A 24,443-nucleotide genomic window follows, 5' to 3' on the forward strand; every position below is an offset into this window, starting at 1 on the left:
TGAGACAGGTTCAGGCTTCTGCTCTGCAGTTCTCTTGGCTGCTTTGGTGTCGGGGTTTGCTGGCACGGAATGAACTAGGATACTCGTGGGCTTTGCTCTGGAGATGCTTTTGTGGACACTTGACTTCCAAATGTACTTGAATACCTTATGAGGGGAAGAGTTCTCGTCACTGGTCCCTTTAGCTTTTTTTATTAGGATGAATTTCACCAAACGTATTTTTACTTCAACACATTCTTTTAGGAGCTGGGGCAGTCGCTCAGTTTATGAAACACTGACGTGAGTTACATTCTCAGTCTACATAAAATGCCAGCTGTGGTGGTGTGTTTGTCGCAGCACTGGAGAGGCAGACAGACAGACTCAGGCTTGGTGGCCAGCTCTGGACCAGTGAAAGAGCCCATCTCCAAATGAAAACCAGTGGACGGTGCCTGAGGGGTGACTCCCCGGGTTGTCTCCTGGCCTACACACAAGCACTCATTTAGATTTCTTTTTTTTTTGTTTTTTGTTTTTTGTTTGTTTGTTTGTTTTTCTAGACAGGTTATCTCTATCTTTGGCTGTCCTGGAACTGCATAGGCAGGACATGATGGTACAAGCCTTTAATCTCAGTACTCAGGAAGTGGAGGCAAATGGATCTTTGTGAGTTCAAGGCCCGTCTGGACTACATGGGGAGCTCTGGGCCAGTCAAAAATATAAAATATAAATATTTTATATAATATAAATATAAAATAACAAAAATATAAATAACATTTTTTATCTTTTAGAAAAGATTTTTGGTTTTTAAGTGTATTAGTTTTGATTTTATGTATATGAGTGTCTTCCTGAATGTTTGTGCGTCATGTACATGCATGGTGCTCACAGAGGCCAGAAGAGGGCGCCAAATCCCCTGGACCTGGAGTTAACACTAGTTCTGTGTTACCATGTGGAAACAGGACACGGGTTCTCTGCAAGAGCCAGCAAGTGTTCCTAGCCAATAAACCAATTTCCAGTCTCCTTCCCCCCTCCTCTCTGTCTCTGTGAATATATGCTCTGTGTGTGTGTGTGTGTGTGTGTGTGTGTGTGTGATGGAGGACTCTCATTGGTTAATAAAGAAACTGCCTTGGCTCTTTGATAGGGCAGGATTTAGATATGTGGAGTAGACAGAACAGAATGCTGGGAAGAAGGGAAGTTAAGCAGTCGCCATGACTCCTCTCCTAGATGGATGCAGGCTAGAATCTTTCCTGTAAGGTACCACCTCATGGTGCTACACAGATTACTAAATATGGGTTAATCAAGATGTGAGAGTTAGCCAGTAAGTAAGCTAGAGCTAATGGGCCAAGCAGTATTTAAATGAATACAATTTGTGTGTTGTTATTTCGGGTGTAAAGCTAACCATGCGGGAGTCGGGCGGGACGAAAAGCAGGCCTGCCTGCAGCTCCTACATGTGTGTGAATATATGTCATGTGTGCAGGTACCCACAGAGGCCAGAAGAGGGCATCAGATTCCCTGGAACTGGAGTTATAGGCAACAGCAATGTGAGTGCTAGGAACCAAATTGGGTCCTCTGGAAACTGCTGAGCCAGCTCTCCAGTTCCCCTCTCCTCAGTATAGCTGAGACAGACCTGGTCTTAACCTGTTTCCTCCCTAGTGCTGGGGTTACATGTATGTGCTGCCATATCTGTCTACAATTTACTTTGCACAACTGCTTTCCTAATTTACTGTATATAAGATAAAAATCCCACAAAACTATGTGTGTTGGACAGTCAATAGGTGCTTTCCCTGTTTCTAGAAGAAGCAGAGCACCTTTCTGTCTTGGAGACTGCCAGAGTCTCCCTCTATCTAGAATGAGTTCTCCCAAACCCAGCTTATCTAACAATGCATTCATTCTATGAATATGTCTCTACTGAAGTCGGCTGCCCAGTGCCCTTTGTGTTTAACCAGCCATCCTACAGTTAAGGCTCTGGTCCCACATGTTGAGGAATGTCCCTGCTCTCCTGAGACTGAGGAAGAGCAATGCCCGTCTTATTTGCTCCCATCATGCTTGATGCAGGAGTGAATTTGAAGTCAAGGGGAAGCATAGACTAGAGAGAAAGGCGACTCTCACAAGATATATGGTGGCAGGCACAAATTTGCACAGGCTGTGAGAGCCAACTGAAAGTTGGTGTTTAAACTGTGCTGTAGTGGCTCAGAGGTTATGTATGAGTGGCTGGGATTCAGTTCTCATATATATACATACATACATATATATATATATTATATGGAATAATATATTGGTGATTTACAGCCATCCGTGGACATCAAGCACAGCACTTGGTGCACATGTATACATGCAGGCAAGCATACACATAAAATGAAGATAAATAAATTACACCTGGCACAAAGTTTTAGCTCTGCTCTTGCCCAGGTTCCCCACCAAAGCCTGGTCCTCCCTGGCCTTCGGGACCTCAGACCACGTGCCCCAGAAGGCCTCTGCTGACCCTGACCTCTCCTTCGCTGCAGCTGGCTGGTCTGCTGCACAAAGGGTGAGGGACCCGCTTCCCAGGATGTCCTCCTGGGTGGCGATGGGCTCAAGGCTGGAGGTGCAGGTGCGAAGCCAGACTCCGCAGCAGGACTCCGCCCCTGAGCCGTCCACTGCATCGATTGGGTGGCTGGGCGCGTGAGTGACGGGTGCGCGGGCCAACTGGGTGCGCGCGCGCCACCGCCTTCGCTTTGCGCGCCCCCGACGCCGGCCCGGGCGCCGCGGCGCTGCGGCTGCGGGCGGCGACGCTGCACCATGGCCCGGCCGCTGCGGGCCGCCCGACTGCCGCCGCCGCTGCTGTTGCTGCTGGCCGCGGGTGAGTGGGGCCGGGCCGCGCCGCGAGGGCGCAGGGCGCATAGGGCCCGTGGTAGCAGCGCCGCAGAACAAAGGCTGTGGGGCGCGCAGGGTCGGCCGCGCGCGGGGAGGAGGTGGCGGCGCGGGGCCTGGAGCGGGACCCCCCCACCCCCAGGCGCTGTGTCCAGGGAGCTGGATGCTCCGTGCAACGCGCGCGCTCGGGGACGGTGGCGGTGGGGCCGCTGCACCAAGGTGCCCACGCCCCACCCCTCGCCAGGTGACAGGTGACAGGTGATCATTCTGTGGCCACCAGTCAGAGGGGTGTGTGCGTGTGCGCGCGCGAAGGTTCAGGGAGGCGAATCAAAGGAGGAGAAAGCGCGCGGGTGACACCCTTAAGAGAAATCGCATCGTAAAGGTCTAGCGGGTCTCCACGGCGCGTGGGCCGGGGATGCCGGGGGCTGAAAGCGAGCTGCGTGGCCGATGTGGATGTTTACATGTGCGTGGAGCTTGCCTGGGAAGGCGTGTGCGTGTCGTTGTGAACGCGTGTCCTCGACTGCGCGGGGCAACTTTATTAGGAACTGACAAAGGGGTAGGTCTGCGACAGCGACTGCCGCCACACGGAGCTATGTGGGAGACTTGGTACGCGGTTTTCCATTCATCAGTCACACTGGGTACCTCATTAGTGTGGGTGTGTGACAGGTCGGGGCCTGAGGCAGGTAAGAAATGGATATGTCTGCGTGAGAGAGAAAGAGACTGCTTCCCAGGGTAGACATGCGATTTAGGGGTGTGTGCGTGTATGTAGGGGGCGGGCACAAGGGCTTGACAGGCTCAGAGGCAAGCCACCACACAGAAGGGGAGGGAGGAAGGCTGACTGCAAAGGTGGATGTAGTAGAGCTCACAGAAGGGTGGAGCTGGGACCCTATCCTAACTAAGGTGGGCGTGGTGCGGGAGCAGGGTGCTGGACAGGGTGGGCTCCAAGACTCAGTGAATAGCCCTGCACGACTTCCCCTCCTGTGGAGACAGGCATGGGACTGGCTTCCCGTACTCAGGCAGTCACCCCAGCAAGACCCACCCTGTACTATATATATATATATCCCAGGGAATCTATGTGAGGGGAGGAGCCAACCCTGCTTGATATGGACTTTTGGTAGGCCCTTACTTTGGGACTGGCAATGATAGAACCCCAGGAAGATGTCTGGGGAGTTGGCGAGGGTGATCAAGGTTATGTGTACCTGTAAGTCCATCACTTAGGAACCCAACGAGGCAGGAGAATTGGGAGTTCAAGACCAGTTTGGGCTGCAGAATGAGACCCTGTCTCTAAATAAATGAATACATACAAAATAAAATAAAACAAAAAGACTGAGAGAGGACTGGCCCCTCACAGTGCTGGGCCTGCTATGAGCAGGCCGAGTTAGCAAGAGCACATGTTTACCCCGGAGATGAAGAAAGGACCTAACAACACAGGGAGGGGGTGTCAGTTGGTGTTGGCATCACATCTATACAGACAACCTGCGTCTCTGCATATGCATACAGTCCTCTATAGAAGGTCTGCTGTCTCTCTGGGTCGGAGTCACACCAATCCGGCCAGCAGTACAAGTCAGGACTCGGGCCTGGCTCTCGTGGCCTTCATCCTAGTGCTAGTCAGGCCCCTTCCCCCCCCCCCCCCCTCCTACCACACTCTCTCCAAGAGCATGCCCCTGCCTCTGTGCAGGCACATGTGTGTCTGTCGACGTGCCTCGTTTTTACACCTTTGTGTAGAAGAAGAAGTTAAGCACTGTGCCTCCACGGCACGCAGCGGTGGACTGGCGGTGGGGGATGGGGGTGTAGGACCATGGTGCTAGAGCACTTCTGTTGTGGCTGCCACTCTGGGCTGTGGGGGCAGAGTGGCAGATGCTGCCCAGCCACCTCCCAGGCTGGTGTCTGCTCAGGGCTTAGGGGGATCTGACTTGAAAGCCGCTGGCTAGGGGAGGGCCGTGTGCAGCTGGTGGCAGACAGACTAGATCGCCAGGATGGAGTGGGACCAGTGCAGGAGGGCACACTGGGTTCTGGGGCCTTGGCTAAGATGTCTGCCTGTTTCCTTAGCCCCATTTTCTGGGCTTGTTTGGATCTGCTTTTCCTTGAGGCTGATTCCCCTCATCCTTTTCCTCTCTGCCTCCCTTTAGGGTGATGAAGTAAGAGAAACGCAGTGAGCTCGAGGAAGAGAATGAATCACACAGGGAGCATAGTGCTGAGATTTTGAGTCAGATGGGATCTCCGCCGAGGCAGACTAATTATTAAAGGGAAAAATAATTATCTGCAGAATGGACAGGGCTCCCCTTCTATTCTGGTGTCCTCTCGTGGTAGGCAGGTCTGAAAAGCAGTTGCCCCCTCCCCCCTTTGCTGAAGTAATTGCCCACTACCAAAGCCTTTGAAACATTCAGGTGTCTATGTAGACAGAGGAGCAATCGCAATGAGTATGTCTTTCAGAGAATGAAAATTGGTTGGAAAAGAGTGAAAACCAGGGAAATATCAGATCCCCCCCCCTTTTTAAAGTGAGATTTTAGTCTTTGTTAATGCCTGTAGACCACCAGGAAAGGTGGATGAAGAGGAGGGGATGTTGGCGGGGTGGAGGAGGCACTGCTGACTGCTGGATTGCAGGTGGAGTGGGAGAGTGGAGGCTCCCATCCGGGGAACAGAAGGGTCAAGGTGCAGACCCAGGGTACATCCAACCACAGGGCTCTGCGCACAGTCCTGGCTGACCAAGAAGCAGTTCCAGGTGCAGCTGACTGTGGCCTCTTCTCTACTACACTTAAGTTAGTTTGGGTTTTGTTTGTTTCTTTGTTTGGTTTTGTTGTGGTTCTTTTGTTTTATTTTTCAAGATAGGGTCTCACTCTGTAGCTCTAACTGTCCTGGAACTCATTCTGTAGACCAGGCTGGCCTTGAACTTACAAAAATCCACCCGCCTCTGCCTCCCAATACTGGAATTAAAGGTGTGCGCCCCCACACCCAGGCTCTGAGGAGGTAATGCAGAGGCTCGGAGGCAAGCAGGTCACACTTCTTCAGGACCCGCGTGGAGGATGAGTTCTAGATTCTTGAGGAAGACCAACTTTACTCTCTCCTACTGTCGCTAAAGCCTTCCTGCCAAGACACAGCGTGTGGAGAAAGCTTACTCCTCATGGCCCCAAAACGTGGCTGATCAGGCGCCCTGGGAACCTGTACAATATTCGGGGTTTAATTAGCACACACATCCCTCATCACCTGACGTTTTCTTCTTCCTGGGATGCATGAATGAGTTTTTCCAGATTGGTTTCTCTCATTTGGCTCCGTGCCATGCCTGCTCCCCAGCCCTGGGGAGGCTGCTTCTGCAAACGAGGGCTGCCGTAGCAGCTGGTATCTTGTATACAATTTAGATTTCATTTCTCCCCCAAACTGCTAATTTCCCAGCAGGCAGAGACTGTCCAATGTCCATCTTTGTATCACCAGGGAAGGCCTGGCATGCCACTTGGCTCCGACAGAAGCCGAGGAGTGGCCGCTTTACGATGTGGCTGGCCTTCCTGTATGGATTTTACTGACAAGGAGATGGCACAGCCCTCGCAAGTGAGTCTCAGTTTTAATTGGCACTGGATTGACAGGATTCTGTGAGTCTGTTTCACTTTTTTTAAAATTAGAAAGTGAGTGTTAAATATATAGGACAGTTTAGAGAAGTGTTTCTAAACAGGGCCCCTGTGGCCTGTGAATGAGAGCTCCGCAGAGCATTCCCGAGGCACTTTGTGGGACAGCGGGGCCTTCCACCTGGACTCAGCTTGGATTTGCCATGGAACCCCGGGCAGAGTGTCTAAAGGAAAGGGGTGCCCTCCAGGCCTTAGCACTGGCTTCCCTCCTTGGTACTCACGTCCCTTGGGGTAGCTATGCTGTCTTGAATATTGTTTTAAGCAGCTCAGCCCAGCAAATAATTGCTTCTCAAACCTCCTTCACAGAACATCTGCAAGACCTTCCTGTGGGGAGAAGCAGCTAATTACAGCTCTTTCTATTAACTTAATCCCGTGAGTAGTCAGGGATCTCATCTGTAAAACGGGAAGGTCTGACCTATTCTTGTTTATTCCCTCAAGGGCTTACTGAGCCCTGGTGTGTGTCAGAAACACTACAGTGTCAAGGGACACGCTGCGCGTTTACCATCTGATGGGAGTTATATGATTGTCTGCTGCCAATGGGTGAGCAAACGGTAGGGCTAAGACTATGATAACAAAGAATGGCACCCTGCCCAGGCACGTGACCAGGGAAGACTGCTCAGAAAATATCTGGGGTTGGGAAGTTGGCTCCGTGGATAAGAGGGATTGCTGAACAAGCATGAAGACCTGAGTTAGAATCCCAGCATCCCCAGAGAAAACTAGGCATGGCTGCACATGCCTGCAACCTTATCTTTGGGGGCAGAGACTGGTGGATCTTGGAGTTCGCTGGCCAGTGAGAGACCCTAGCTCACAGGAATAAAGCAGAGAATGATAAAGTTCACCTGACATTCTTCTCACATGCTCACATGCATGAAACACACATATGCACACATATGAACATGAGAGAGAGAGAGAGAGAGAGAGAGAGAGAGGGAGAGAGAGAGAGAGAGCGCGCTGTGTCCAGAAGTGAGAATACGAATTAGGCAGGCGGGGAAGCTGGAGAGCTGGCTCAGCAGTTGGGAGAACTTGCTGCTCTTGCAGAGGACCTAGATTCAGTTCCCAGCACCCTCATAGGTTCACAGTTCCAGCTCCAGGGGATCCAGTGCCCTTCAGTGTGACTCCATGGGCACTACATGTAGATGGTACATACAGGCACACATTCCAGAAAAATAAACATAAATCTTTAAGAATTGGGTAGGAAGCCGGGCGGTGGTGGCGCACGCCTTTAATCCCAGCACTCGGGAGGCAGAGGCAGGCGGATCTCTGTGAGTTCGAGGCCAGCCTGGTCTACAAGAGGTAGTTCCAGGACAGGCTCTAAAAAAGCTGCAGAGAAACCCTGTCTCAAAAAACAAAAAAAAAAAAAAAACAACAACAAAAAAAAAAAAGAATTGGATAGGAGAAAGATGGGAATAAATGGATACGATTTCAGAAGGCATAGCATGTATGAAGAAACCAAAGGCGATTGTAATGTTCTGGAAATCTCTAGAAACTTGGTTTAGGGCATAGGGCATGAATGGGGTGTGATTGTGACTGTGGAGAGTGGAGAGGAGGAACTAGGGTGTGTCCATTGGTGGAGAGCCCCTCTGCTGCTTTAAAGGATCTGGCTGGGTCATCTTTGTGATGGGGCAGTAGATACAAATTTGGCTGTCAGAAGGCTGTGCTGAGTTTTGCTATTCAAAATGTGGTCTGTGGACCAACAGCATTACTCATCCATACAGAGCCAGGAACACTGGGTGAGTCATATGTCCATTTAGGCCCTGGTGGCTCTCTGCTCCAGAGGGTAGTGTGGAGGAAAGATGTACTCAGTGAGCATTGCTAGGAATCCTGAAGTACCTAAAAGATCTGCTGGGGACTGTCTCTGGAGAGACTTGGCAGGAAGGAATCAAGGATATTCATGGGCCAGCATTTTGGGAAGGTGGATCTTGGAGAAGCGTCCCCCCCCCCACCAAGATGCAGGCCTTTGAGTAGACCCAAGTCCCTCCTACCAAAACTGACGCTTTGAGCTGTGAGCACTGTGGACCTCATTCTAGTAATGTGGCCTTGGCTGCTTTGTTGCAGTGTAACACGTGGAGTATAGGCTGTGTGTGCTCCCTTGGGGGGCACCATTGTCCACCCTGCAGAGTGAGATGAGGAATGAGCCTTCCCAGGTACTGTCCCAGCTTTGCTCCCCTCCCGGCAGCGCTCCTTGCTCATCCTCCTTCCTTCTCTTGAGTCTGCTAGCACAGACACCACACCGTCATTCTGTGGTTGTGCCTTTAGGCCTCTTGCATACCTGTTACACTATGCTGTGATGATCTGACTTCCTCCTGGGCTCCACTAGAAACTGGCGCTTTGAAGGTCGGGGACTATATCTTTCTCATATCCATATCTACTTGACTTTTGTGTAATGCCTGGTGCAAAGCCGGAATTTATAAAAACACTTTCGGGGTGAGTGGATGAGTGAATGGATGCATTCAGTTGCTCAGCTCCTCTTCTGCACGAAAGAGCCCCCTTCATAACCTAACCTTTCTCAGTGTGCCAGCGGGCTATGTCAAATTTGGGGCTGTGCAACAAATCAGCCCCCAATTTTTTGACTTAAAACAGAACTTGTGGGGATGGCAAGGTGGCTCAGTCGGTGAGGGCATTTGTCACAAAACCCGATGACCTGAATTCGGTGTCTCCAGCCCATGTGGTAGAAGAAGAGAGCTGACTCCCTAAAGTTGTCATTTGACATCCATGTACATGTGCATATGCACATGTGTACTCACACACACCACACACACATGCACACACAGAGTATGAATAAATGTAAATTTTAAGACAATAACAAAAATCTCCAGAAATTCTTTTTGCTATTCTTTTATTTTATGTGTATGGGTGTTTTGCCTGCACATATATCTGTGCACCATGTGCCACCTGGTGCTGGCAAAGACCAGAAGAGGGAATTAGACCTCCCAGAACTAGAATTATAGATGGTTGTGAGACACCATGTGGGTACTGGGAAACGAACCCATGTTCTTGGCAAGAACAGCCAGGACCCTTAACCACTGAGCCATCTCTCTGGCCCTAAACCCCAGAAATTCTTGATGTGATCCCCAAACTAGAAGCATCAACCTGGGAACGTTCTAGAAGTTGCAGAACAACGGGGCTCACAGCTTATCTGTGGCTTAGCTCTCTGTTTAACTCACACACACCACCACCCTGTGCGTCTGTGCTGGCTCAGGTTTGAAAGGGACTGGTTTTGAACAGATTCTGTTTATTTAGCTCATGACTCTGGACTGGCAGTGCAGCTGGAATCTGCTGGCACTTCTGATCTCAGCCAGGCTCCTTCGAGTTCCACATCAGCTTGTCCTAGCGGGCTTTGTCACGTGGGGCTTCAACTGGGACACTGCTAGCCTGGCTATTTTCTACATGGACTCTTGTTCTAGCCTGGGCAGGTTGACAAGATGTCCTAAGAGAATAACCCTTGAGGTTAAAGCAAAGCCCTTGAGGCCTGTTGTGAAGATGGTGCTCAAGTCTGAGGACTGGGAACTTAGCCTCAAGGGAAAAACTACACAGTTGCATTTCAGAGGGGTATCCTCCTGGAGAACACACTTGTACCCCCAGAGCCTCAGAGAAGAGCCCTCGGGTGGTTGACTCACTGCCATCTACCTGTCACGGGATGGACCCTGCTCTTCCCATAGAATCAGGACTAGAAGAACAACAGCCAGAGTTGTTTTAGGGTCTGAGAGTTGGAGTGGAAGGACGCAGTGGCATCCTCTTGTGGAAACCACAGGGAACCGGAAGGGAGGAGGACACCAAGAAGATTTCTGTGGTTCCCTCTGGCCTCTAGGGTCTTGAAACCATGAGTATGCCCTGCCCTTTCCCACATATGAGTTGGTAATATGGACACAGAACTTTGGACCTGGTGTCTGGGACAGCTAGAAATGCTCTGGAAGGGTCTGATGATTCCCAGCTTCCAAGTCAGAATCTCCCCAGCCGCTGGATCTGCTGCAGGGAGAGCATAGCAGTGTCTCGAGTCCTGTCTTCCAGAGGATCCTCCTGCCCCAGGTAGAACTTGGCCTCCCACAGCTCAGAGGGAGGCCTTTGGATCAGCCTGTTGAGAGTGGAACATCTCTGAGCCAGAATGGAAGGGACCCGCGTGCCAGCTCTTGCCCTGTGGATCTGCCTTGGTCTCCTAGGCCTCCACAGTCAGCCCCAAGTTGGCTCTGAGGCCACATGGGACATTGATGAGCCCCACTACTCACATCAGCCTTGTCTTTCTTCCCTGTCTCCCTTCATTCCCCTCTCCCTTCCTCCCTTCCCATTTGAAGGTTTTTGAGACAAGATTTCACCGTGTAGCCCAAATTAACCTCACACTTGTAATCCTCCTGCCGCAGCCTCCAGAGTGCTGGGGTTGCAAGTGTGAGCGCAGCCTTTGTGTAAGTGCAGGTGAAAATGCAGCTCATCGTTCTGCTCTTAGGGCTTTCTAGGTGGAGGACATCCCGGCCTTTGTGCTTTCTTCAGGTCCCTGTACAGCAGTGCACACAGTTCCCGGGTCCTCACTGAGATAGACAGCTCCGCCCACCTGCAATGAGTGCTCCTCCCTCTGGGACTGAGGGCTCCGAGTGCCTGCCCATGCTTTACAATGGACGCTAAGGATGGACTGATGAATGAGCTTGGAGCCCCGCGGCCCAGGCAGGGGAGACAAGTGTAAACTCGTCTTCTTGGCACCCTGCCTGCCTCCCCTTCCAGCCCTCTTGTTCGCACTGACCCCACCCAGATGCTCTCCCATAGGTCAGTGTGCTATTCTTGGTCCTGGACTGACTGACAGGTGCACAGTGCGCCGACATTCTCCCAGTTTCTGCTGGAACTCCGTGGTCTTTTCCCTTCCTTCAGCAGCCAAGCGCTGCCCTCCTCATCAGGGGGTGAAGCGATTAAAATTCAGATGATGCTTGTAAAGCACTTTGCACATGGCCCTGAAAATATGAGGTCTTGTTTTTATTATAAACATCACTGAAAGTTTCCTTCATTATGGTCACAGCAGGTGACACTTCACATCCAGTGCAGGGGCTGGGGGTGGGGGGAGGTTTTGGACCTGCCCTCCCCACACCACTGATGTCGTTAGTCTTGGGAAGGATGCCGAGGGCATTTCCATCAACCTCCTGGTCTTCTAGGTGAGGAGGTGAGACCCGGGGAACTTGAGAGAGGTGCCAGAGCTAGCTGTGAGACTGGTCAGTGGTACAGTTCTGCTGTTCTCGGTGGCAGGGCAAAAGAGACGGAAGATGATCCTTTTCATCTGTAGTCTGGTCTTTGTTTCTTTTGTCTTGATAAGTCGGGAGAGCTCATGAGTCTAAATAAACTTATAGAATTGCCGGCACTGGTGAGTTTGCCCTGCAACCTTGCGTGGGTTATTAAACTGCACCCAGGAGACGTGCATGATGCAAATCACAGCATGGGCTGGAAGAGTTTCAGGCTGGGATGCAAACTTAGAGAACATTGTCACATGCGGAGCAAAGTCCTTGGCTCAAATTTGTCCCTGCAGTGCCTGGCAGAGCTACCAGACTGGGACAGAGGAACTTTCTGAGCACCCTGGGGATGAGGGGAGCAGGGTCATCAAGATCTCGCTCCCTGCTGGCCCTCTTGCCACTGTCACAGGTGGGGCTGAACACTCTAAATGGGTAGTTCAGGTCCCTTGAAGCCCCAGTGCTGAGGAGTGCCCATCTTTGTGTTGTGTCTTGCCAGTCCTCGTCCTGACCATCCTTCCTGATGTCTGGTTTTGTCTTTACAGTAGCTTCCCTGGGTGCCTGTGCAGCCGGCGTGGATGAGCCTGGCCCCGAAGGCCTCACTTCCACCTCCCTGCTCGACCTTCTGTTGCCCACTGACTTTGAGCCCCTGGACTCAGAGGAGCCCAGTGAGGCCATGGGCCTGGGTGCCGGCCTAGCTCCGGGCTCGGGCTTTCCCAGTGAGGACAGCGAGGAGTCCCGGCTCCTGCAGCCACCACAGTACTTCTGGGAAGAGGAGGAACTGAATGGCACCGGCCTGGACCTGGGGCCTACTGCAGGTAGCTCTGCTCACTTATCTCTACGCAGGATACCAGGGGTGATCCATGTTGGCAGGGACCATGGGGCGGTTTCCACTCCAGTCTTCTCCCCTCTGGTGTCTTCCAGGCTGTTGGCCATCTGCCATTGTGGCTGCATCCCCGAGACTAAGTTTCTCCTTAAAAGTAGCTACTGTTTACCAAGGTCCAAGGACCAAGCTGGCTACACACAGCCTGGGGACTGGTAATCAGTACATGGAGCAAGCTGCAGTGCTTCCGGCCCTGGCCTCTGCAGTGGTGGCCTTGGCTTGTGGGGTCCCCCTCTTAAATTAGGAAAAGAGAGCTGTGGTATGAATAGTCAGCCCCAAATCTTCTCCCTAAACTATGACACACCCAGTGGATTTAAACAAGACTTGGGTAAGAGCACTGGTTGCTCAAGGACCTGGGTTTGATTCCCAGCACCTACATGTTTGCTTCCAGCTGTCTATGATTCCAGTTCAGGGAATCTGTTGCTTTCTGAACTCTCAGGGCACCAGGCACACACATGGTACACAGACAGCCATACATGCACGTAAAACGCTCATGCACATTAAAATCAAATGTAGAAATCTAAATAATAATTACATAGATTGTAGTGGCCATGTCTTTAATCCTGGCCCTCAGGAGGCAGAGGCAGAGGCAGACAGATCTCTGTGAGTTCCAGGTTAGCCTGTGAGTGAACACTGTAGAAAATTAAAAGATAAAACAAAGTTAATTAAAAGGAAATGAAGCAACTCACAATTTGACAACAGAAATCTGAAAAACTAGAACCATAAGGAACTCTTTCTTTCTTTCTTTCTTTCTTTCTTTCTTTCTTTCTTTCTTTCTTTCTTTTTTGGTTTTTCAAGACAGGGTTTCTTTTTCTCTGTGTAACAGTCCTAGCTATCCTAGAACTAGTTCTTATAGGCCAGGCTGCCCTCGAACTCATAGAGATCTGCCTGCCTCTGCCTCCTGAGTGCTGGGATTAAAACCATGCACCACCACAGCCCGGCAGGAACATTCTATTTTCTATTTTCATCTGAGATTTTTTTTTCATCTGAGATATTTTTAAATGTATTTCCCACATTATTAATTATCCTTTTATAACTTTTTTTTTTTTACAAATTTTCTTTCTTTTCATTTTATGCATATATATTTTCCTCAAGACTGGACTATAGATAGTTAAAAGTCATCATATAAGTGCTGGGAATCAAACCAGGTCCTCTGGAAGAGTGGCCAGTGCTCATGACCTCTGAGCCACCTCTCCGGCCCTACTGCCCAATTTTTAACAGTTGTGTAGGAGCACACACGTGTTGTCAGGTGCCCGAGATACTCCCCTCTCGTGTCCAGGTTTAGTTGCAGCAGCAAATGTTCGCATACTTTTTCCACTTTCCTGATTATTTCCCCAGAATAAAGTCTAGAATGAAATCAGTAGGTCAAGACATGTCTGGATCAACATCCCATCCAGGAACAGAAGACAGGGAGCCCAGACATCCCCAAGAGACAAAGGAGTGGATTTGTAAAAGTCTGGCAGGATATGGGAGAATCACTAGGAATCTAGGGCAGGCCACAGAGGTATACTTCTTCCCACTCTACATCCAGGATCCCGACTGCAGGTGCTTCATTGTCCTTGCTCCCTGCCGCACGGAGGAGCCTGTGAGACAGGGTGTGTGAGCCCAGCGCTGTAACTGAACGAGTCAGCCTGGGGCAGTGGCAGAGGAGCATTTCAGACAGTGGAAGGCAAGTGGAGTGGCTCTGCCGTCAAGTGTGCAGGTCTTCACAGGGGCTCTGGAAACCTCCACAAAGAGACTCCCAGAAAGATCACTTTTGCTCCAGCATGCACTCACCAGAGGAACTGAACCCTGGGGCTTGAGATGCTTCCCACCCTGGTGTGATGGCCCAGGCAGTCCTTGCACTCAGGCAACTGATGCAGGAGGATCATGAGGTAGAGGCCAGCCTAGACTATACAACAAAACCTAGTCTCAAAAAAGCCAAGGTCTGGAGATAAGGTTCCAAGGTAGAGTTGCCTCTATGATCATGCACAAGGGCCTGTCTTCCATCTCTAGAACCCCAGGAGGGGAGGATTTTGGTCAATTTGATAGGAAAAATTATAACGGTCTTTGTAAGTGGCCTGACAATATAAATAGAATATATATTAATTAGTAATATATACACCATTAATATACCATGTATAAATTCTGAACATAGATTATGTAATATATTCTATACAATATATTTTACATATAGAAATATCAAATATAGTTTCAGGGCCAGAGAGATGGATCAGTGGTTTAGAGCACTGACTGCTTTTCCTGAGAACCCAGGTTTGATTGCCAGCAGCCCCACAGTGACTCACAACCAATCAACCGCAATCCTAGTTCCAGGGAACCCAACAGATATGAAAATGATGCATACACACGCATGTATGCAAAACATTCATACACATAAAGTGAAAATAAATAAAATACATTCTTCGTTTTGGACCTGAAGCCTGGGGGATTAGAGAGAAGGCAGGCTCTGCCATTCCAACCCTACCTACTAACAGCACCCTGACATCTGTGGAAAAAGCAAGGGCAAAGCTTCATTTTCTCATCTAGGACATGGGGTCCTCACCTTGCAGGGAGGTGCAGCTTACATGAAGGGTCGTGTTCCCAGCATTCTGGACAGCGTTTGGCATTGGGAACTGTTCTCCAAGTGGTTGCTGCTGTTATCACTTCCGTGGTTTTCCTTACCAAGGCGCTCATTTTTTGGTCACTGTGCAGTCTTCATGTAGAAGAAAGAAAATATGTCTCTCATTTACAAACAGAAACATTTTTACAGTTTGTCAGTTACTTCTTTTTAAGTTAATGAGTTCGTCTATTTACATTCTATGTATATGCCTGCTTTTCTGTGTGTCCCATGTGTGTGCAGTATCCAAAGAATCCAGAAGAGGGCACCATATCCCGTGGGACTAGAGTTACAAGGGGTTGTGATCTGTCAGTGTAAATGCTGGGGATCTAAACCAAATCCTCTGAAAGAGCAGCCAGGGCTTTTAACTGCTGAGCCCGTGTTCCAGCCCCTTGAAGATGGTTTTAAATGTTTTTGTTGCTTTTTGCTGCTTTGTGTTTAAAGAAGTTTTTCCCTCCCTGAGAAATCTGCTGCTCTCCTGTGGCTTTATATTTTTATATTTAACTATTTTAGTATATGACGGGAGGTAGAGACCCAGGGGGAAGGGTTTGTGTGGGCTCAGAGTTAAAAGGGATACAGCCCACCATTGGGGCGGGGTAGATGTGGCAGGCAGCTCCGTGGTGGCAGGAGTATGCATCTGGGATGCCTTGCCTGCTCACCTCTTGGAAGAACAGGAGAGTGGAAAGGAAGTGTCCAAGCCCAACCCTAACAATCCTCTTCCACCAGCTACATTCAACCTCCTAATTCCTAACAAGCCAATCCCAACAACCTTCTTTCTCCAGCTAGATTCCATCTCCTAAAGGTTTCATAACCTCCCAAAATAGTGCCATCAGCACTATTGACCAAGTGTTCAAATGGGAGGTTGTGGGGATATTCTCATCCAAGCCACCAGAGGGCCCCCTCTCCTCTTCCTGGGTATGCGGATCATCATTTTAGCAGTCCCGCCCTTGTTCTGCACTGGGCAGTCTGATGCCCTGGGCTTCTAAGGCTGTTTCTGCTGGGGAGAGGCAGGTAGGTTGTGGGTAGGAGAGCAGAAGGCATGTTTGGGACTGACTCTGGGGTCCAGGAAGGTTTGTGTCTTCTCCCTGGGCTTCTCCAGTCCTCTTGATGAGAAGTTTCACTATCATCCACTGAATTCTAGCCGTGTCCTGGTTTTTAAGCTTCAATATGGCTCACTTGGTGTTCCTGTCCTCTCATCTTTGTCACACCGAGTGATTGTCACACAGTCCTTGAAGGGAAGACAGAGGCAGGCAACCGTGCTCTTGATTATGTCCTTGCTGGTGGCCTTCTCTTTCTCCCCTGGTCTTGCCTTTCTACACCACATGGTCCCAAGGAGCAGCTGTCTTCCTGTGCAAACACTCCTGTATGAACCCCAGTAATATACAATGCAGTTTGTATGTCCAGCCTGCCAGAAACTGCTCTCCACAGTGCAGCCCTCTCCTGCCTGGCAGAACTGAGCTGATGGGCTATGCAGGGGACTCTCCTGTGACTAGCATCAACCCTAGCATCCTGTTCTATCTGGCAGTGGCTCAAGCCTGCTCCTTATGCCTCTAGTTCTGATTCTTCCCATTCCGTTGGCCCCAGAAGCTCTTTTGCACCCTGCTTTCCTAGTTGCTAGGTAACCATCCTTCACTACCCAGCTCAACAGGGGACAGTCACTCTGCCCATGAACAGATGCTGGGGACTGTGATGCTGAAAGTGCCTTGTAGCCTGGCAGGAACATGGGGCTAGCGTCCCATGCTACCCACTCTCCACTTCTGGGTGAAGGTACCCACTTTCCAATCCACCTGCTGGAAAGGTATCTCTCCATGCCATTAACAGCCCCTAAACACAGTTTCCTTACACTGCCTGGCAGACATAACTGCAAGAGGGTTGCGATGGGAACAGAGTTAGGGTCTATGCTGGCAGTGGGTGGGCAGGCAGGTATTCAGGAGGACCCAAAGGCCAGTGTATCACTCACCACCATTGCCTTGTTCCGCCCTTGAACCTGAGGAGTCAGAGTCCTACACCCCAAGCTTGAGGAGGGGAGCTGTCTCAGAGGTATCTTCCGGTCAATGTCCTTCCAGAAGAGTAGACAGCCAAGTGGGGTGGGATGGGGGTGTGGGTGGAGTTAAAGCAAGGTCAGTTCATTCCTAACTGCTAGTGATAAATAGTAGTGCTGTTTTGTCCAGCCGTAGCTGCTTTCTGGTGTAGGATTAGAAGGTTCTGAAAGCCAGACCTCCATGGTGGAAAGGCTGCACCTGGGAGGGTTTTGGGTCTCATGGTCCTGTGGCAGAACAAAGCTGGAGGGGCAGGCTTGAGCTGTGGGACACTAATGTGTGATGGTGACATTAAGCCATCCAGAAGGTCCTGTCATAACCACAATTAAACCCTCTCCCTCCACACAGGTAGCCCACACTGCCTGAACTCACAATCCTCCTGCCTCAGCCTCCTAAGTGCTACAGTTATGGTTGCATAACACCCACAGCTGGCTTCTGGACAATACATTTCAATGTGAATTTCAGAGGGGTTTAGACCCTGACACATCATCTCAAGACTGCCCCCACTGTCACCCTCTACATACCCTCTTTTCTGTTAAGACAGGACCTGCGTTAGGTAGTGAGGTCCTGCCAGAGAGGGGCTGGATGACCCCTGGAGGCCAGCAGGTCAGGGAAATCCCATGCACAAGACTCACAGGCTTCTGTGGAAAGGGGACTCTACGGGCTTATGGGACAATGAACAGGATTGCAGTACCAGCAGGAGACTCAATGTGCCAGCCTGGCTCTCTGGGCCATCCTGCTCCATCCTGTTCTGTTGGCTTCAATTCAGGTAGACTACCTAGGAAAATCATTGTCCCTTCCCTTAGTGACCACCATAGAAAGTGAGCTCTGTATTCCCAGGACCAGGAGAGGGTCAGGTTGGTTCAGATTGGGTCCTGAACCCCTGACTGTCCTGCCCCAAGATCAGAATTCTCTGATTGGCAAGGGTTGGGGTAGGCTACCCCTAAAGCCAGTGTGTGGGGTATCTTAACTCCAAGAAGAGGGGAGGTGTGTTCCCAAAGGCGAAGTGGGATCACACTCGTAGGAAGAAGGGGAGTGGAGGGGGCACACACAACAACGCCTTAGGTAGAACGATTAATAAGGGCTTCACTCTGAGCACCTCATGGATTGCAGAAGCAGGGCAGCCACTATCACTGTTTCATAGCTCAGGAAACTGGGTCAGAGATTTAAAAGTGACACTGTATTACCCCGAGAATAAGTGGCAGAGCTAAATCTCAAATCAGCCACCCTTCCCTAGATGGAATCTTTCTTACTAGACTTCTTTAATTACGCCTGCCTGGAATGGAGCCTGTAGGAAGCAGATGCCAAGGCAGCTGTCTGCTGGGATCTGGAGGTGGTTTTCTCCCGCAAACCCTTGCTGAGCCCTGGCTGCTGCTGCGTGGCCTGAGCCCGCAGTCACTGTGCCCGCACAGTCTGTTCACTGGGACGGACAGGCCCATAAGGCAGAGCCAGCTGCCGAGACACTTGCACCCCGACCACAGGAATAAAGCTCTTCATTTTTATGCTTGTAATAAATACTAGCGTATCAGTTTTTTAAAATGCAAACAAAAGAAGAAAATAGAATTGGCCCACAGTCTTGTCACCTAAAGTTACCAGACAATACTATGTTAGTGTCTCTTCAGACTTTATTTCCCTTATAGGAAATAGACTTTAAAAAGGCTTTTGCATTAAACAGAGCTGTGGTACACACACCTCTGAGGTCTAATCATTAGCATCAGTGATCTGTGCCAGCAAGCACTCCTGCAGCTTCTAAGTGAGGGCTGACGGTGTCCCAGGGTCCAGTGAGGGCTGACGCTGTCCCAGGGTCCAGTGAGGGCTGACGCTGTCCCAGGGTCCAGTGAGGGCTGACACTGTCCCAGGGTCCAGTGAGGGACTGCCAGTCTTCAGCCTCCCCCTGCAGGGAGCTGGAAGGGGTGAGGTTTTGTTTTGAATCAGGGTCTCATTCAGTATCCCAGGCTGGCCTTCAACTCCAGCAATTCTCCTGCCTCAGCTTCCCAAGTGCTCGAGAGGTGAGTCACCATATCTGTGGGCTCTACGCTTTCACTGTGTAAACCGAGCTGTAGTATATCCTGAAAACATAGGTGTGAGCCCCTTGATTGATTTTAGGGGGCTAGAGTTCTAGGTTTAGATTTTTTAATTGTATATTTTTACATATTTATTTTGTGTACATGTATGTGTTTTTGCATGTTCACATGGATGTGAGCATGTTTGTATGCATGTGGAGGTCAGAAGACAGCTTTCCAGAGCCAGTTCTCTTCCTTCACCTTGTGGTCCTGGGAATAAAACTCAGGTTTAGTGGCAAGTGCCTTCACCCATTGAACCATCTAGATGCTATAGACTATTTTCTTTTCTGTGCTGGGCATAGAGCCCAGGACCTCCTGCATGTGAGGCCAGTGCACCACCAAGTGAAACCCCAGCCTTGGCTTCTGTTTCTTTTAATACTGTTGAGCCTGGTCATTAGAAAGTCGGTTTAGTTATACTGACGGTTTTTCTCCTTCGCCCCTATGTTCTATATACAAACCTCTTTTGGCTTTTGGGTGTTTCCATGTTAACTCTTGCTGATTCGCAGGTGCACTAAGGGGACAGTTTTCAGGAATTTGACATTAACCAGAAGGGACATTTAAAGTGAACTTTCAAGGTCTCTGGCCCTCTTGTTCTAATTCCAGGCCTTGAATAGGAAAGTCAGTCCATTAATATTTCAGCTAATGCCAAATGTCTTTAGTGCAAACACTGCCCTGGGGAGAGGGATAGTACATGCAGGGAGAGACTTGTGCAAAGCTCAGATGCAGCAGAGGAAAGACATACAGCATGATATATTTAGAAAGCAAACACCAGCAAAGTGGTGAGGTTAAAAGACAGAAATAGAAGGGAGCAGAGGAGCAAGCATTTGAGGAGAGCAGAGTTCACAGAGCATGTTCCCGCCGCCTGTGAGGCCGCAGGATCTCCCAGGAGCTGCCATGTGGCGCCCGCCCTGCCCTTCTGCTCCAGGGAGCCCCAGCCGGTGCATCACACAGCAAGGTCAGAACTCATTTGGCAGGCACTGTTGGGTCTCTGCTCTTAGATAGCTTTTAGATTCCACTGTGTTGAATCCGAGTGGTGGTGGCGCACACTTTTAACCCCAGCACTCAGGGGGCAGAAGCAGGCAGATCTCTGAGTTCAAGGCCAGCCTGGTTTACAGAGTGAGTTCTAGGACAGTCAGGGCTACGCAGAGAAACCCTGTCTTGAAAAAAAAAAAAAACAACCACAGAACAAAAACAGTTGTAAGAGCCACATTGGGCTGCCATCTGTCGGAAGCCACCTTTTTGGGGTGACTTCTACCACAGTCCAACCCAGGTTCGTACATTCAAGGGTAGAGGCATGAGGATTAGAAACATTAGGTAGGAGAAACAGAGATATGAAAGAAACACAGAGACATAGGATAGTACCGGGAGGGCAACTCAGCGAATACTGCATGATGAATTCTGTGTTCTCCCATGTTTGATTTTCATGTGCTTTTATACCCCAATACAAAAGAGGAAGAAGAAAGTAAAAGACTGCTTTAACACCACACAAAGGACATTCAGAACAGTTACTTGCTTCAGTACTTGAGACATCAAGCCGCTATTTCCTGAGTCAAGTATTTTATGTCACAGGCAGAAATATGCAGTGAACACAAGTATCCTGTAGGTAGCCACTCCCTATGTCAAACCTCCTATTTTAAATGCAGGAGCACAGGAGTGTGCTACAATTCTCTGGCCTTTGGTCAGGGTGGAGCGGATGGGCCCTCTTAATGGCCAAAACACCAAGTAACCACACCCTAGGTCAGGTATGTGGCCACACTTGTTGTTTGAAAGAACAAAAATAAACTCAAATTCTCTGAACTTCAGACAAGGTGAAAGAGGTTCACATCTGTATGTGTCCCAACACGAAACAAAAAACTCACTGGGTTTCCAAGGACAGGAATATCAACAGAGAAGCTTTACAGGAAAGGATAAGTCTAGTAGTTTGGCCTCGGGATGAGGCTGGTAAGATTGGAGCAGTTCAGAGAATATGTAGCCCCCACCCAGGACACTTAACCGGTGGTTCTCACTAAATAAAGAAGAAATTGGCCTAACGGAAAAAGCATCCCAGTTGAGATAAAGAAGATAGGAAGAAAGAAAGAGGCAGCAAGGAAAGAAAGGCTTTTTAAAGGCGGCCAGGAAAGTTCCAGAAGGTTCCAGAAATTGCAGCCAGTTACCCTGCCAGTAGTCCACTGTTAGATGCCCATGTGGCTGGGACCACCTCACGCTAGTGGTGACTGTCACAGCTGTCCCTGCAGCCACTGCTCTCTTTCAGTGGGGTGCGAGGGGTGTGCAGTGTGACTCCAGGAGATTTCTGGGAAGGCCCAGGCAGGCTTTCATTATGTTTCCTGTTGCTATACAAAGTGCCTGACAAAAGCAGCTTGGTGGGGGGGAGGGTTGATGATTGAGGTGGGGAGGACAGGAAGGGAGGGAGGACTGATTGAGGTGGGGAGGACAGGAAGGGAGGGAGGACTGATTGAGGTGGGGAGGACAGGAAGGGAGGGAGGACTGATTGAGGTGGGGAGGACAGGAAGGGAGGAAGGGTTGATTGAGGTGGGGAGGACAGGAAGGGAGGGAGGGTTGGTTGAGGTGGGGAGGACAGGAAGGAAGGGAGGACTGATTGAGGTGGGGAGGACAGGAAGGGAGGGAGGACTGATTGAGGTGGGGAGGACTAGAAGGAAGGGAGGGTTGATTGAGGTGGGGAGGACAGGAAGGGAGGGAGGGTTGGTTGAGGTGGGGAGGACAGGAAGGGAGGGTTGATTGAGGTGGGGAGGACAGGAAGGGAGGAAGGGTTGATTGAGGTGGGGAGGACAGGAAGGGAGGGAGGGTTGATTGAGGTGGGGAGGACAGGAAGGGAGGGAGGACTGATTGAGGTGGGGAGGACAGGAAGGGAGGGTTGATTGAGGTGGGGAGGACAGGAAGGGAGGAAGGGTTGATTGAGGTGGGGAGGACAGGAAGGGAGGGAGGGTTGGTTGAGGTGGTGGAGAGGACGTGGTGGCAGGAGGCTGGGACAGCTGGTCCCATCCATACAGTCAGGAGGGCTTCAGCTCAGTTCACTCTTTTTTATGCAATCCGAGACTCCTGCCCATGGAATTGTTTGACCAAATTTAGAATGGGTGTTCCCACCTCATCTAAGTCGATCTAGAAACTCCCCCACAGTCACGTGGTTTATTTCCATGGTGGTTCCAAGTCCCATCAGGTTGGCATTTAAGATTAACGGTCACAGGCTCCCTCTCATTTGTGATGCTATGGTGTCATCTTGGGAACACTCTCCCACCATGGAGGGTAGGTGTGGGGTACATGGACCCCAGGCCATCTCCCAAGGTGAATACTCCCGCATTTATGGTTCCTGCCTGCACCTCTGAAGCAGCCCCTTCTGTGACTCAGCCCCAGCTTTACACTGTGGCTGTGGTCACAGATGGGGATGACAGGGACAGGGAAGTGACAGCTGATCACTCCCCTTCTCATGGGGTCCTGGGTATTGAACGATATGACTCTGAGGTAACTTTAACTCCACAGAACCCAGAGCTCTACTACTGACAAGCTTCTTCACTCTCAGAAGTCATGGTTTCCGCTCCTGGGCTCTTCACCTGAGAAGCAAGTCTATAGGGCTAGGAAATCATGTCTAGACTTAGGGAAGAGTTAGTTTCACACTAAAGCCACCAGATGGTGCTGTAGCTTTACAGTATTGTTTCCTAGCAGTTCCAGAAGAAAAGTCAAGGGAGCCTCTGTGCCATTAGGGACTGCTTAGGGGGATGTCTGATCGTTCCAGATCCGCCGTGTCTTGTGACCTAGCTTGCTGTTTTCGTGATAAGACAAGTCTGAGAGATCATTCATCTCTCTTGAGTGGCCCCTGCTCTGGATGACATCCTGAGCATTGGCATCCTGGGAAGAGTCCTTTGTCTTCTGGGCAATCCTACTCGTCGGCTGCGGCACATCTAGGTGCCTTGGGCACTCTGATGTGTCTCAGCATTAGGCAAAGGGGCTGCTGCAGGAACTCTAGTGACCTGAAACTCCTACCTGGAGCAGATGGACCAAGACCGTTAGAGCCGGCCTGGAAGCTGCTGCAGTTCACAGATGTGGTCCAGGAGGGTGATCACAGGCTGTGTCTGCAGCTCTCCCTCCAGCTGTCCCTCGCAATTGTTTATGTTTTTATTTGGCTTGTTCTTTGCAGTGCTGGTGATGGGATGGAAGAGCCTTGTGCCTCCCAGGCAAGTGTCTGCACCGTCTCCACCTCTCCTCTCTGTAATTCTTTCATCCTGTGACAGAGGCATCCCCTCAGGATTGCTTCACCATTTACAAGCCTGATTTTCGTTCCAGTCCAAACCATTCAGCTCTGCCAGAGCCTCTACTACCTTATAACAATCTCGCCCCATCGTGGGGCTCAGCAAAGCCAATTCGTGAGGTCCCAACTTATCTTGGTCTGCTCTCTATTGCAGTGATGAATACCCTGGCCAAAAGCAACCAAGGGAAGAAAGGGTCTATTTGGCTTACACTTACACATCACAGTCCTTTCTTGAGGGAAGTCAGAGCAGGAGTCATGGAGGAAGCTGCTTACTGGCTTGCTCCCCATGGCTTGCTCAGCCTGCTCTCTTACACAACCCACGACCACCAGTCTAGAGACGGCACTGCTCACAGTGGGATGGGCCTTCCCACATCAATCCTTAATCAAGAAAATGTCCCACAGACAAGACCACAGAACAATCTGATGGAGGCAATTCCTCAGTTGAGGTTCCCTCTTCCCACGTGACTCTTAATTTGTGTCAAGTTGACAGAGACTGCCCAGCGCACTGCCGAATCAACTTTTCAGCTCTCCCGTGACCACGGTTCTATTCAGTCCTCTCATGCCGTCAAACCCTTCTCAGGCCCAGTTCCCCTAGGAAAGCCGACCGTTTCCCTGTTGTCTCCCAGCGCCTGGTATTTGTAGAGACCTCAGCCAGCGATAACTAAGTGTCTACCAGGGAGACCTCAGCCAGCAATAACTGTCTACCAGGGAGACCTCAGCCAGCGATAACTAAGTGTCTACCAGGGAGACCTCAGCCAGCAATAACTAAGTGTCTACCAGGGACTGCCTTCCCTTGCATTGCTTAACTTTTGTCTGGAGGGATGAGCAGCGGCACTACTCAGTTCCTCTGCTTCCGCAGCACCCGGCTAGTGTCCCTTCCCATGATGCACCCTCCTCCCGCCACCTCAAAAGCCAGGCTGTGGGGAGCTCTTTAACTTAAGAGTCCTTTCTGAACCTCACAGTTCA

The 24,443-nt window shown here is 50.3% G+C and overlaps 1 protein-coding gene across 1 annotated transcript in view; it reads left to right on the forward strand.

The window, feature by feature from the left end:
- Positions 1 to 2,727: 2,727 nt before the first annotated feature.
- Podxl2 (podocalyxin like 2) overlaps positions 2,728 to 24,443 on the forward strand; it is a 34,433-nt gene continuing 12,717 nt past the window's right edge. The window contains exons 1-2 of the mRNA XM_038320002.1: positions 2,728 to 2,806; positions 12,181 to 12,453. Coding sequence (XP_038175930.1) covers positions 2,746 to 2,806; positions 12,181 to 12,453 — 334 coding nt within the window. The 5' untranslated portion in view covers positions 2,728 to 2,745. The remainder of the gene's footprint in view (positions 2,807 to 12,180; positions 12,454 to 24,443) is intronic.

The sequence above is a fragment of the Arvicola amphibius genome, chromosome 2 (genome assembly GCF_903992535.2).
Source record: "Arvicola amphibius chromosome 2, mArvAmp1.2, whole genome shotgun sequence".
NCBI lineage: Eukaryota > Metazoa > Chordata > Mammalia > Rodentia > Cricetidae > Arvicola > Arvicola amphibius.